This window comes from Lemur catta, chromosome 7, assembly GCF_020740605.2.
Source record: "Lemur catta isolate mLemCat1 chromosome 7, mLemCat1.pri, whole genome shotgun sequence".
In the NCBI taxonomy this organism is placed as follows: domain Eukaryota; kingdom Metazoa; phylum Chordata; class Mammalia; order Primates; family Lemuridae; genus Lemur; species Lemur catta.
In genome coordinates, this window is record NC_059134.1 from 21,967,416 (window position 1) to 21,982,380 (window position 14,965).

General features: G+C 40.0%; 1 protein-coding gene across 1 annotated transcript; it reads left to right on the forward strand.

The window, feature by feature from the left end:
- The first annotated feature begins 2,441 nt into the window (after positions 1 to 2,441).
- Positions 2,442 to 13,693, forward strand: MPZL2 (myelin protein zero like 2). Its single transcript, XM_045556376.1, has 6 exons — positions 2,442 to 3,727; positions 4,724 to 4,890; positions 5,191 to 5,401; positions 7,821 to 7,968; positions 9,986 to 10,061; positions 11,845 to 13,693. The coding sequence occupies exons 1-5, from the start codon at positions 3,670 to 3,672 to the stop codon at positions 10,047 to 10,049; spliced, it is 648 nt and encodes a 215-aa protein (XP_045412332.1). The 5' UTR covers positions 2,442 to 3,669; the 3' UTR covers positions 10,050 to 10,061; positions 11,845 to 13,693.
- The last annotated feature ends 1,272 nt before the right edge of the window (positions 13,694 to 14,965 follow it).

Below are 14,965 nucleotides of genomic sequence, written 5' to 3' on the forward strand. Positions count from 1 at the left end.
TTTCAAAGTTATTTTCAAAACGGCCCCCTCTCTCCAGCCCTGCACAATCTATCTAGTTTCCCTTGAGAACAAGTGAAGGATTAAACTTCAGAGCCTCTTCTTTGGGCAGGTTAATAAGGGCATGATGTCTCCTCTATAATCAAGACAGGAGCCCGAGGCTTTACTGGAGAGGTGTACGTAAGCTGTAATGAGGTGGGGAGGCGAAAGCGTTCTCTCCCACACCTTTTCTAAATTCAAAGCTTGGGTCTTTGTTTGGGGATGTCTCTAGGACACCAGAGGTGAGGAGGAGGACCCAAGGGAACACACATATTGTTTTGTGCTGAGGGGCCACCTCTCATCTAGGACCCTGACATCCTAACCTCCCTCTCTCATGTTTGTAAAGCTCTCTACACCAGTGAGGGAGTTTCAAAACAGGATGCAACAGATTGGAGTTGTTGGTTAGAGAAGGCTGGGAGTCCCTGAGTCTTCCAAAAACAGGTATTAGGTCTGTAATTTCATTCTGGCTCCTAAGTCAGGGGCCCATGAGAAAGCCAAGAAAATAAGTGGTGGTTGGTATCTCAAGGCTTTCCTCCTCCTTCTTTTTTAAATGGTTCTGGAAAATACCAAAGTACTTCCACTCTAGGGAGACTTTTCTCAGGTAACATATTAGCCACCTTCAACTGGTATATCTGTCAGGATCAAGTCCACACTCTTTACGATGGCAAATGAGGGCCCTGCCCAGGTGGGCCCTGCCTCTCACCTGGCCTCCAGGCGCTCCAGGTTTGAGGACTTGCTTGCTGGTCCCTTGGATACCACATTCCCACCCATTTGCCCCAATAGGAAGGCCTTTGTTTCTCCTCTCTCTTTCCAGAATTCCTATTTATCCCTTAAGGACAGAATTTAAAAATCACAAATATGGCAATTATTTATTTACAAAGACACTCCACCTCCCCATCCTCTTTAGATTATGATTTACTCCCAGGCAGAAATGCCTTATTCTACTGTGTCTAAATTTTTTTCCTAGGAAGACATATGGACAGAAACTTTTGAGTAAACAAATGCCTTATTCTAACCACCCTAAAAGCTAAATTATTTGTTTTACTTGCTTCAGAGAATGCTGATTTCCTCTTGTGGTAAAAAAACCGCATTTTTGCCTAGGATGTTGAGAAGGACAATTTAAAAAATGTTGATACAGGCCAGCTGTCCTCCCGAGCACCCAGTGAGTTTCTTACCGGCCAAGGTCTAGAAATCCACTAGAAATATTTTTGGGAAATGTGTAAAGGGTTGGGACAGACGAGGTGCTTTCAAAACTATTGGCGTGTCACAAATTTTAATGCCAATCAGGATTTTTCTCTGGACAAGTTTAGAAAGAAAGTGGTATCTCTGAAAACTTTTACTTCTTTTGAATCTCTAGAACTCCTCTTCCTTTCCTCTCACTTGCCTAGACACAAACTATAACTTAGGCCTTTGTGTAGATGCCTTCAGTTTTGATCAAAGTCCTGCTGGTCGGCATCCAGGGAATTCTCAGGGGCAAAGATCCTTTTTATTTTGCATTTTCTCTTCGTAACAAGTTCCGCCCTTGGCCTCCCTCCTTACCCGGGGAGGGGAACCGGTGACGCTGGGGCCACTCCTGCTAACTGGAAGGAATTGGGCGTTGCCGGGCACAGACTCAGGAACTTGAACTCCGCTGAGGAATGGGATCCGGGCAGCGGCTGCCCCTCAGGGCGAGGCTGGCAGCCGGCTCACGGGCGTCTGGCTACCTGCTGAGGGATCCTTCTGCCCCTGACAACAGGCAGTCTGTCCAACTCTTGCTGCCCTCACTCCTCTCCTGCTGCTTTCCCCGTATCCCTGAGCTCTTTGGTAACTCTACCTCCCACCAAATTTTGCAATTTGTCCTAGACTTCAAAACCCCAGGCCTCTACCTCGCCTGTCTCCGGAGCTGCATTTTCCTGCCATGTCGAAAGCCAACCAAGATTGAGTTTCCTTAACTCTTTGTCCGTCAGGCTCCTGGAGCTGAACTCTCTGACCTACATACCAGCAAGGCTGTATCTTCTCCTCCCTCTCCACCGTTGGAAAGGTTCCCCCAGCAGTCTGATTTCAGGTTCCTCTCTGGCCTGGAAGCTGACAAAGGAGCCAACTGTTTTCAGAAGCACTCATCACAGCAATACGTTCCTGCTAACACACAGCTTGTGTTCCCTTGGGGCAGCTTCTAGGTTGCTCAGTTCCATCCAACGATGGATTTTCGTGGTTGTGTAGTAGTTTTTGTTCCGTGTCCACACCGTCCTTTTCCTGATGCTTTTCTTTTAATTCACTTCTGTATTTTGCTTCTCTTTTGGTGGAATTTTCTCTTTTCTTCCCTCTTTATGATGTTTCATTTTTTTTCTACTCAGCCTGCCCCTTTCTCCCGCTCCTGGGACCCTCTCTGTTCCAGGGTTCAGCTGGCAGGAGCCGGTTACGAGTCACTGGAGAGTTTCTAGGCTGCTAATCTGCGGATAAGGGCAATTCTTGGCCAAGCCTACTTCTTAACTGCGTGTGTAATCTTCGTCCTGCTCCTACTGCTGTGACCACGCACCTTCAGTAATCTGTAAGGAGGACCCACCCTCTTTCCAGACAAGGAGGCACCTTTTCATTTAAATTCCTTAGCTCTTTAGACTTGTCGGACAGTAGGCTGCCCTAAAAACGGCAGATGAAATCTTAGGCACCAAAAAGTTATCAGGAAAACCTTTTCCTTGAGAGCCCTCTGTCTGATTATTCATATTAGCTGTTATTTGGCGGAAACAGCACTACACTTTTTAAAAAAAGTTCCGGCTTTGCCACCTCGTAGCGGTGAACCTTGGGCTAATCATTTACCTTCCCTGGGCTCTTAGTGTCCTCACTGGCAAAATGGGAACGTTTCACAGGGGTGTCGTGGAGCTGACATTGTCAGCTGGAAAGCACTTTGCAAACTTCATTGGGATTGTAGGGTAAATGAGCCGGGAGGGTGTCCTGATTCTTCTCTGAATGTTTCAAAGGTAAAGGGTCATTAAACACTGAGATTTGATTTGGTCAGTTTGTTTCAGCTGGGTCTCTCGGAAAGGTGCGGAAATCCTTGTGATAACAGGGGGCTAAAACTGAGGGTGTCAGCTAGAGGACTTTTTGCCCACGGGGGGTCCTGGGGAATTCTGATTCCTGTTGGGGAGTTGCAGGGAATCCGGTCCCAGGCTGATGTGGCCCTGGGGCGGTGCTTTGGGAAGAAGAATCACTGCAAGGTGGTTTCAACACTCGCTTCCCAGGCAAGTCTAAAGCCTCTTTTAAAACGGGTGTGTGGGGGCCAAACCCAAAGCAGCCTGGGACATTTCAGGCTGGCACCACCTCCTCTGGCTGTTTCCGAGGCCATCTAGAGGCCAGAGCCCAGTTAGATCCACTGAAAAGTACAGAGGGGACTGCAGAGTTTGGGGCCTTTGTGCAGACGTGCCCTAGTGTAGAGGGCGGGAGCGAGGGAAAGAAGGAGGGCGTTGGGAGCTGAGGCCCCACCTTTCATTTCTGCAAAGTGCACCGGCAGAGCAGGATGAGTCACGGGCATAGGTAAGGGACTTGGACTCCTCTGTCTGGGAAAACGCTGTGCTCGCTCCTCCTAGAGTGGCCTTGGCAGGGTGTTGGAGCCCTTGGTCTGCCCGGTCTGGTCTCTGGGGCCAGGGCTGGGTTTCCCTCATGTATGGCAAGAGCCCTACTCGTGTGGTGCTGCTTCTCCTTGGCATACAGCTCACAGGTAAGAGCCGGCAGGCTTCTCTCAGCATTCCCTCCTGCACTTCCTAGCCTGTAAAGTTAGCTGATTGTCTTAGAAGTTGCAAAAGTTTTGTTTGGGAGCCTGAGCCATTGCAGTTTGTTTTAGTTCGGATTTTACTGAAACCAAAGTTGGTGGGTTGTTTTTGGGGAATTGCTTTTGGACAAACAGGTTTAGGTGTGTTTGGCCGCCAGTGATTCAGGCACAGAGAGAGCTTTCTAATCTCAGGTTACACACATTTTTTTTTTTTTTTTTTTGGTGGCTGCTCTCAACCTCCCGCTGCTGGCAGAGCTTGGCGCTTGTATTTCTGTGTGTGGGTCTTGTCTGGGACTCTTAGCAGTACTGGGAAAGCTGAGATTGTTAAAGAGAGAGGCCCACTGTGGTTTTGAAACTGTCCCAACACACACATTCTAAATGTAAATATGGTAAAAAAAAAAAAAAAGCCACGTGGTATAAAGGTTCAGGGTGCAGGCAAGCATAAGCTGTATGGAGTTGATTAATTCAATTTCTGCAGAAGACTAGTAACAGTATGAAATCCACAGAAGGACCCTTTCTGGAAAACTTACCTGCTAGGAGACCATTTTCCATACAACACATAATACTTAATCTTAATATATAAAGTAATGTCTAGTCAATGTTATGATTCATTTGAATTTTTTGCTTCTGCTCTCAACTTTATTTGCTGATGTTTATAGTTCGTTATTACAGTTTTGAAGTTGGCACCACGAGGCTAGGATATCATGCTGCGGAGAAAGTAAGAGAAGGCTGGCTGTGTGGTATTTTTAGTCATCGTATGGAATGGGAGGGTCAAGGTTGCATATGAGTAGGAGTATGCAGACTCTCGGTGAAGTAAGTTTGGGAGCTGGGGCATCTCAGTTCCACTTTATGCTCTACTCAGATCTTTATTTTGGAAGTGTCAGCAAAAGTTCTCACTATCCTCCATACTCTGTTAACCCTTCTTTTTCTTTTTCTTCATTGCAGCTCTTTGGCCCATAGCAGCTGTGGAAATTTATACTCCCCGGGTGCTGGAGGCTGTTAATGGGACAGATGCTCGGTTAAAATGCACCTTCTCCAGCTTTGCCCCCGTGGGTGATGCTCTAACAGTGACCTGGAATTTCCGTCCTCTAGATGGAGGGCCTGAGCAGTTTGTAAGTAGATTATTGTCATATTCCAGGGGGCCCTTGGTTAGGAAAATAGTGAGCCATTCCATCTCTCTTTGGTCTTCCAGTATTTTTCTTAGCAACCAGCCCAGGGTTAAGTGGGGAAACAATTCTAGGGACAGAGACTGACAGAACTGAGAGGTCCAGCAGGGGGGAAGCAAGTAAGAGCTGCAGACGAGCAGTTAGACTGAGCAGTTAGGCTCGCTGGTATTTCTCTTCTGCTTCCACCATCTCAGCCTCCTTGGCCAGGGACTGAATAAGAAAGATCTTTCGCTTTCTCCTCTCTAGGTATTCTACTACCACGTGGATCCTTTCAAACCCATGAGTGGGCGGTTTAAGGACCGAGTGGTCTGGGATGGGAACCCTGAGCGGAATGACGTCTCCATCATGCTCTGGAAACTGCAGTTCGATGACAATGGGACATACACCTGCCAGGTGAAGAATCCACCCGATGTTGACGGGGTGATAGGGGAGATCCGGCTCAGCGTCGTGCACACTGGTAGGTTATGCAGGGAACAGTGGTTTGGGGAAGTGTGAGAGCTTGTAGAAGAGAGAAGGGCAGTCTTTTGCGATGGCTGAAAGGGGCAGAGAGGGACTAGACCTTCAGAGCTGGGAGCCTCAGAGGGAGACTGAAAAGTACTGGGGTAAAAAAAGAAAGGCTTTGTTTGGTTGTGGAAAGAAACAGAGAGTAAAGCAAAGGGACTTGGAATCTGTTACAAAAATGGCATTCAGGTTGTGAAAGGGAAAGGAAGCAACTCTCTGATAAAAGGCTAACAATGGGTCTGTTCATTCACTTATGTATTCAAGGTACTTGCTAAGTACCTACTCGGTGCTAGGCACTGTCCAAAGTGCTTGACATGCACTATCTCATTTAATCCTCACACCATCCTGGGAGGCAAATACCAATAATGGTAGCTGATGCTTACTGAGGACTTCCCAAATGTCAGGGCTGCACGTGGCATGTTTACTCTTTGCATGTCTTATCAGTTTATCACGCATTTAGTACCCCCCATTTTACCAATGAGGAAACCGAGGCTCATAGAGATTAAGTCACTTGCCCAAAGTCATGCAGCTGATAAATGGAGTAACTTAGGACTTAAACCCAATCATCTTAGACTCCAAAACTGTGCTCCAAACTGATGCATTGTATTGTCTGCATCCCTATAAAAGACAACCTGGAGGACTACGCCAGATAACAAAGAGCAAAGTATGTGAAACTTAGGAGTTGTAGATCTAGCTTTGATTCACTGTTACCCTTTGCCATCTATAAATAAACCTAATTTTTCTCATCTGTAAAGTGAGAATAATATAGCAAGGATTATGGTGAGGACAAAATAACAATACATGTGAAAATTCCCCAACTCTGAATTGTACTGAAAATTATAATAGCTACCATATATTGAATGTTTATGTACAGGCGCAGCATGGCACAATTTACATGAATTATTTTTTTAATAAGAACTCAAGGAATGAATATCATCATTTGTTTCATATATTAGAAAACTGAGGCTCAAAAAAGTTAATTACTCCAAGTCACACAGCTAGTAAATGGTAGAGCTATTTCTCTTACTGCACTTTTTAAAAATAAAACTATTTTATTCTATCCCTTTCACCTTTTTTTCTTTAATTTCAAAATATATAGGGGGTACAAATGTACATGGATACCTTGTATAATGCTTAAGTCAGGGCTTTTGGTGTGTCCATCACCAGAATAGTGTTCATGTGCCCAATAAATAAGTTTTTATCCTTTACCCCTCAAAGCTCATATTTTAACCTAGCACTCTCTGATGTGTACTCTTAACCAACATGAAATATTACTACTCCAAACATATAAGCCTGTAATATGGTATGATTCCCTCCTTTCATTCCTAGTATAGTTTAAAACTATTCCTCAAGGCCCTAACAATAGAGAACTGTGTGACCCTAGAGAAGTCATTTGAGTTTTAAAGAAATAATGTAATGTTTCTGGACCTTAGTGTCTTTATCTGCAAAATAAATAGGCTGGACCAAAAAAAAAAAAAAAAAAAATCAATCGTTCTTAACATGTACTGATCATTATTTTTTGAGAATTGAATGAAAGACACAGCTCTGCTTCCCATAAAAAATGGAGACATACACAATAAGACATGGATTTTGTGGGCTTGTGGACCACCCCCAATTCTCATTCCCCATCCTCTTTCATGGACTCAAGGGTGGGAACCCTTGGTAGACATTCTCTAATGTTCTGACTCTGAGAGCTTACTGTAGTTTAAATGAGAAATCAAGGTAACAGACAGGAGAGTCAGGGTTCACAGACTCTAGCCTGGGTTTCCTCTTTCATTATTTATCCGCTAGACTGTCGTTACCCATTAACTTGACTAAATTCCCAGGGGGAATGAGTTCCTTGAGGATAGTGTTTTTTGCTTTGCATTTCTATCACAGTGCCTGGAACGTAGTAGGCCCTTAATAAATCTGAATAAATAAGACTGACAATGGTGAGAGGGAGTCAGGGAAAAATTGGCTGGGCACTGGATTTGATGAGGTTAATGAGAACCTTACCCCATAGGTACTTAGACCCACCCAGCGGTTTTCAGAACTGCTTCAGAATCACCTGGAGGAAATGTTAAAATACAGGATTGCTGGACCCCACCGCTAGTGTTTCTAATTCAATAGGTCTGGGGTGGGGCCTGAGATTTTACATTTCAAAGTTCTCAAGTGATATTACTGTTGCTATTTCTAGGAACACACTTTGAGAACCAGTAAAGTATCCGTATGGTTTTCCTACTGCTGCTAGGGTTTACAAGGTAATATGGTGTTTTATGCATAGAGGTAGGAGAAAGTAAGATTCCATCTACTGATGAAATGCATTCCTATTATGCCTTTAGGTTTCATTATAGTCCTTTTTTTAGAATCCTAACTTGATCTTTTTCTCCTTACAGTTCGCTTCTCTGAGATCTACTTCCTGGCTCTGGCCATTGGCTCTGCCTGTGCAATAATGGTCATAATAGTAATCGTGGTGGTCCTCTTCCAGCATTTCCGGAAAAAGCGATGGGCTGAAAGAGCTCATAAAGTGGTGGAGATAAAATCGTAAGGCTGGGCAGTTCTGGGAAAGTCTTCCAATACTCTGATGGTGACTCTTAGTGTTATGCAATGGGGCTAAATAGTTGTCGAACAGATGTTCTTTCCTTTGAGTAAATCCTATATAAAAGAATTCAGATTCACAGGACAGATAAATTAGGTGTGAATTAGTAATTTTACAAAAGATTTCATTATAGGACTTCTTTGTGGGATTTGATTTTATAAAAATCTGCTTATGTAAAGTTTTTCTAAAATATCCCTTAATACTTTTAAAGTGAGGCACATATTTGTAAGAACCACTGGGCTAGGCAGCTGGCAGGGCCACTATGAATCAGTGACTAGGAGAGTCTGCTGTGCTGATAGTAGGTGCTCATGAAATATATTTTAAAGTTAAGATAAAATTTACATACCATAAAATTCATCCCTTTTAATATTCACCCCTTTTAATATTCACAAAGTTGTGCAACAGTCATCATTAATTCCAGAACCTTTTTAACCTCCCTTCCTCAAAAGAAACCCCCTCTGGAGCCATCACTCCATATTTTCCTCTCCCACCAGCCCCTGACAACTACTTAACCATTATTTTGGACATTTCATTTAAATGGAATCATACAATATGTGGCCTTCTATGTTTCTTTTATTTAGTGTAATGTTTTCAAGGTTCATCCCCATTGTAGCATGCATTAGCACTTCATTCCTTTTTATGGTTGCATAATATTCCATTGTATGACTATACCACATATTGTTTATCCGTGCATTAATTGATGGGCCTTTAGGTTTTTTCTATTTTGGCTATTATGACTAGTGCTGCTATGAACGTTCATCTACAAGTTTTTGTGTAGACATATGTCTTCAGTTCTCCTAGGAGTGGAGTGTTGGGTCATATGGTAACTCTGCTTAAGTTTTTGAGGAACTGCCAAACTGTTTCCCAAAACAGCTGGACCATTTTACACTGCCATCAGCAATGTATGAGGGTTCCAATTTCTCCACATCCTCAACAATTGTTAGTGTCTGTCTTTTTTTATTATAGCCATCTAGTGGATATGAAGTGGTATATCACTGAGGTTTCGATTTGCATTTTCCTAATGACTGATGATGTTGAGCACCTTTCCATGTGTTTAATGGGCCACTTGTATATCTTATTTGGAGATGTTTCTATTCAGATCATTTCCCCATTTTAAAATAGGGTTGTTGTCTTTTTATTGTTGAGTCGTAAGAGTTTTTAAGGGATACTAGTCCCTTATTAGATATACAACTTGCAATTATTTTCTCCCATTCTATAAGTCTTTTCATGTTTGTAATAATGTCCTTTGAGGAACAAAAGTTTTAAATTTTGATAAAGCCCAATTGATTTTTTTCTTTTGTTGCTAGTGCTTTTGTGTCTTAGCTAAAAAAAACACTGTCTAATCCCCAAAGTCATGAAGATTTATGCCTGTTTTTTTTCTAAGAGTTTTATAGTTTTAGTTCTTACATTTAGGTCTTTGATTCATTCTGAGCTTCCTTTTGTGTGTGGTTGAGGTAGGAGTCCAAGGTCATTCTTTTGCACATGGAAATCTAGTTGTCCCAGCACCATTTCTTTCTTTTCCTTAATAAATATTTACTAAAATAAATTGAATTGATTTTAAGAAGCCTAAACAAACCCAACTCGAGGTTCTGGTTTGAATAGAATATAATCAATGCAGATAAATTCTAGGTCAACACAAAACTTTTTTTGAATAAAGAGTAGAAATTAGAGGTAGGATACTAATGGTAAAGTATCTGCTTTAAGTCGTTGGAATTCTCAAATCAGAACCTTTACATTTTGAAACTGTCTGAAGTTCAGCTATCCAGGGTCATGTAATGGAGGTGTATTATTAGTTAGATGGTACTAGTTTAGCTTTCAGTAAGCTTCAATCTACTCCCAGGTACATGTAATTATTCCCAAAATACGGGGAAGAAAATACCTTACCTGAAACTTCTGTAGGATTTGCCTCCCTTGCTTCTTATCGTGTTCACCTCACATTTGGTTTCTGCTTCTTTGTTACAGAAAAGAGGAGGAAAGGCTCAACCAAGAAAAAAAGGTCTCTGTTTATTTAGAAGACACAGACTAACATTTTTAGATGGTAAGATGCAAAAATAGGTTGATTTCTTTCTTCAGCTTTCTGACCTGTCTGGTCCATCTCTAAAGTGGATCTCCCCCCAGATTACTTTATAAGGTTGAGAGTTTCCTATTTGAAATTAGAGGAGCTGGGTCAGGGAGATAAAAGTCTTCTATTAGTCTTTATGAAGCTAGATTCTACTGCCATTAAAATTGAGAGAATTCTAAGGTTATCTGTGGCTTTGTGGTTATATTTACCACCACCAATAATAATAAACGTTCGACATGTAAATAAATCTTTTTTTTAAGTGAAAAGATTAATATCTGCTTGTTTTGGGTTTTTTATTTTAAACAAATCATAGCATTAAGAGAGTGACTCAATCAATATGCCTGACATTTTGACAGAGCTTTTGTGTTATCTGGAACTGATTTCAACTTCTCCTGTCAGTTTTTGGGACTATGAATCCAATTTTAGTAGTGTGTAAGTTTATTTTTCCAGTTTTCAGGTTCATCAGGCTTAAAAGGTAGGATGATTTATTTTTCATATGCTCAGGATTTCTCCCATTCTCTGGAGTAGGTCCACACATTTAATTTCTAGATGTTGTAAATCAAGACATGCAAACTTGAACTTTATACTGATTACTGATAATGTAAGAAAATTCTTGACATTAATGACTTTTACCTGTAAAATTCTCTTTGACTCTTCTAAATGAGAGGAAATTTTTATAGACCACTGCTAGTTGCAAAGACGGTCACATTTTTTTTTTGGCTTATAAACACTGGAAATTTATTTCTCACAGTTCCAGAGCCTGGGAAGTCCTAGATCAAAGCATCAGCAGATTCAGTGTCTGGTGAGGGCTAGAATCTTGGTTCAAAATGGCTGTCTTCTCACCGTGTCCTCACATGGTGGAAGGGATTGAGGGTCACACTTTTATAGGCTAAAGTGCCAGTGAAAGATCTCAAGGATTTATAATATAGATATGGAGAAAAATGATTGTCTTGTAAAACCAGAAAACAAAATTTGATATTAGGGAGTTTTACCAAGGCCCATTGTCTTTTTAAAAATAAGTGGATTGTCTAACAAATTGGGGTCCCACCAAATAAAGATGGGAGCTGTTTTAGACTAAAAGAAACTTAAGAGACTAATACAATCAAAGTGCAATGTGTGATCTCTGACTAGATGGGTATCAGTTTGAAAAAACTATTTGTTAAAAAAATTGGAGGGGCAATTGTGAAAGTCTTCAATATGAAAATGTTGAATATATGAATATAGTAGGAAATTACTGTTAGTTTTGATTATGTGTAATAATGGTATTGTGGTTATAAGGAAAATGTCCCTATTTTAAAAATGTACACTGGAGTATCTCAGGGGTAAATGTCAGCAATTTGCTTTAAAAACTTTAGCCAAAAAAAAAAAAAAAAAAAAAAAAAAAGGCTTCAAAATTAGGTGATGGGTAAATTCCATACACTGCCTTCTCTACTTTTCTGTATGTTTGATTTTGTTGATACTAAGAGAGAGAAGTGGGAAGGATATGGAATGTATGTATGCAAGCAAGTTGTGGATCATCCAAGTGTCTATACAAGGCACTTAGAGGCTATGAATTAAGGATATTGACTCTGAGAACTATGTAATAAGAGTTGGGAAACTTCTTTTAAAAATGAAATTGCGGGAGGATAAGTTTAAGAATATTTTCCTTTAGAATCGTAAACAAATCTAATAATATACATATGCAATTCATAATGCCAAGTACTCCTTATTGCACTCTTCCCAAATATATCATCCATTTAAATTTTGTTTTGTGTTTTAGGAAGCTGAAGATTTCCAAGAACAAGAACTCTAGTATTTCTTGAAGTTAATGGAGACTTTCTTTGGCTTTTCCATTTGTGACCTGTCTTCCAACCAATTCTGCAGCACATATCCACCTAGATAAGCAACATTCCTCTAGAGCCAGCGTAGAGTTATTCTTGGGCAGGTACCACCAGACTCGCATACAACCTCATTATTAAGGTTTTACTTAATTTCAGAGTGCAGATATTTTTCAAATGCTCATTAGCTTTTGTAAACTAAGAAACTACATTTTTGCCCTTAAACACTCCTTATAGATTATGACTTGTATATACATGTATTGGCATTAAAGGGGCTAGAAGCCTAATTGTCTGTCATGACATTTCCTTTCACATATTAGTTTCCTTAGAGGAACACTCTTACTACTAAAGTTAATGTGTTTACTCTCTTTCCTTCCTACATTTTCCATTAAAAGGTGAGCTAAGTCTCCCAACTGTTTTTGACTGATTAACAGTAAATTCTAAATTCAAACTGTTAAAGAACATTTTGATTATTATGGCTCCCCTTAAGTATGGTACACATCTTGTTGTATTGAATTTCTTTTAATATCCCAGGTGATAGGTTTTGCTGCTGTTGTTGTCAATTAATACAAGGTTTACAAGGCTAAATCATACAGTAACTACAAAAGGTTACATGAATGCTAACAGATTGGCAAATGCCACCTCAGGATGGATTACTTGTTACCTTTTTTCTATGTTGCAAAAAATAAACAGTGTAGGTCTTCCATGAGCAGTGATTGACTATTTAGCTTACTATTTTTCCCCCCAGTTCAATGATCTATAACAACAGAGCAAAGTCTATGCTCATTTTCAGACTGGAATCATTAAGCAGTTTCATGTAAGGATTCTGAAATAGTACATTACAACTTTGAAAATTTAGGGCTGATGGAAAAAAACAGCCCTAAATGATAACTTTTTACAGTATTATATAAAGCTCTGAGAACTGAAAGAGTAAGTTTTTTCTTCTTTATTTTTTTTGGTTGTAATTCATTTGCTTATTTTGTGGGGAGGGGGAGAATTTGGTATGGAGTAAAGAAATACCAAAACTACTTAAACCGAATGAAACCTCACTTTATTCTTTCCTCCCTTATACTGGTAGATAAAGCAAACTTAATAAGTAGGCTATGAAAAGAGTGTCTTTTAAAAATTGTGTTTTCTAGTGTCTTTCCAAACTTAAGCTACAGTAGCATTTGTTCAAAGGATAGAAAATGTCTAAAAGTTTAGGCTCAAGATCAATCTTCACAACCTGATATCTTCAGTTTCCATCAACTGGGCTACAGATGTTACTTCTTTTAACAAACTGGAATTTTCAAACAGATTATCTGTATTTAAAGTTAATGGACCCTGTTATTTTTCCAATACTATTTTTTAAAAGTTGGTACTATTTACATATAAACCTTCATTCTGAAGTTCATTGCATACCTGTCTCATTCTGACTTTTATACTGTCTAGAAAAGTAAAGTTTCAATATTCACTTTTGAAACTAAAAATTATATTTGAAGTCTGTATTACCTTTAATCCACATCTTGTATTTTTCTTCAAAATTCAACCTTTGAAAATATAATAACTGGATATTTCTTCAAACAGATGGCCTGGATGATGTTCCATAAATATAACAAAGAATTAGTTAAAACTCATGGGCAGTTTTTCCAGCAAAACCTGTACTTTGTGTCTTGGCTAAATATTCAAGGGATAATACAGCCTGTTGTTTAGTGTCTCCTTCCTAAAGAGCACTTTTGTATTGTAATTTATTTTTTATTATGCCTTAAACGCTATGTAAATAAACCTTCAGTAATAAAGAATTATCAATTATATAATTTGCTTATATACAAATCTAAAAATTCCACACAGTAGGTAACAGAAAACAGATGGATATATATTTTATCTTCACTGAAAAGTTTTTTTAGTAGAGACAACCTGGAAGTCAATAATGGATAGCATTAGTTTCTACTGGATAAATAAAAGTATATGGATTTCCACAGAATTTTCACATCACTTTGGATACCTGGGAATTGGGCATACCAACACTACTTAGTTTGGGGACTTTTTCAATGGAACGTATCAAAGATTCTATGTGGTACTCTTGCATTACAGTTTCAATAGCGAAAACTACCAGCTTTTTAGTCTAGTAAAGAGGTGGGAGTTGAAAAATGGAGAGTTATTAATACTTCCCAAAAGCTGAAGCATACTTTTCATAATGCTTTCATTAAATATGTGGCAATCCTGGAGAATAGGCTTCCTAATGACTAAAGCAGGGTACTGCACCTTTTCCTTTCCAGAAGGATGTGACACCATCTCATTTCACTTAAAGTGCTGTGATAGGCCGGGCGCAGTGGCTCACGCCTGTAATCCTAGCACTCTGGGAGGCCGAGGCGGGCCGATAGTTGGAGCTCAGGAGTTCGAGACCAGCCTGAGCAAGAGCGAGACCCCGTCTCTACTAAAAATAGAAAGAAATTATATGGACAGCTAAAAATATATATAGAAAAAATTAGCCGGGCATGGTGGCACATGCTTGTAGTCTCAGCTCCTCGGGAGGCTGAGGCAGAAGGATCGCTTGAGCCCAGGAGTTTGAGGTTGCTGTGAGCTAGGCTGATGCCACGGCACTCACTCTAGCCTGGGCAACAGAGTGAGACTCTGTCTCAAAAATAAAAAAAAAATAAAAAAAATAAAGTGCTGTGATAACATAACTTTCTTACTTTTCCAACCAAAAGATACACAAATCCCAGTTCTTTTTTTCCTCTATTATAGGCTGTAATGATTTGATCATTATTGCCACTGTCAATAACAATTTAATAAACACCCAATTCTGGATGTTATAATAGCTACACTAAAGAGGACAGGAATCAAAGAGACCTGCGGCACATATCACAAGGGCCTAATACATATTTATCTGCCGACTGAGTGATCCCGTATGACTTCCTAGGTCTCTTTGAACTCTATGTAAATCTATTCTGAGAGTATTCAACTAAAATAATCTTTAGAGATGAAAACGATGTCTGGAATACAAACGATCGAGATTATCTAGTTCTGCAGAATTCCATAAAAACAAAAGTAAAATTTTTCCAAGTCTGTAGCGTACGTCTT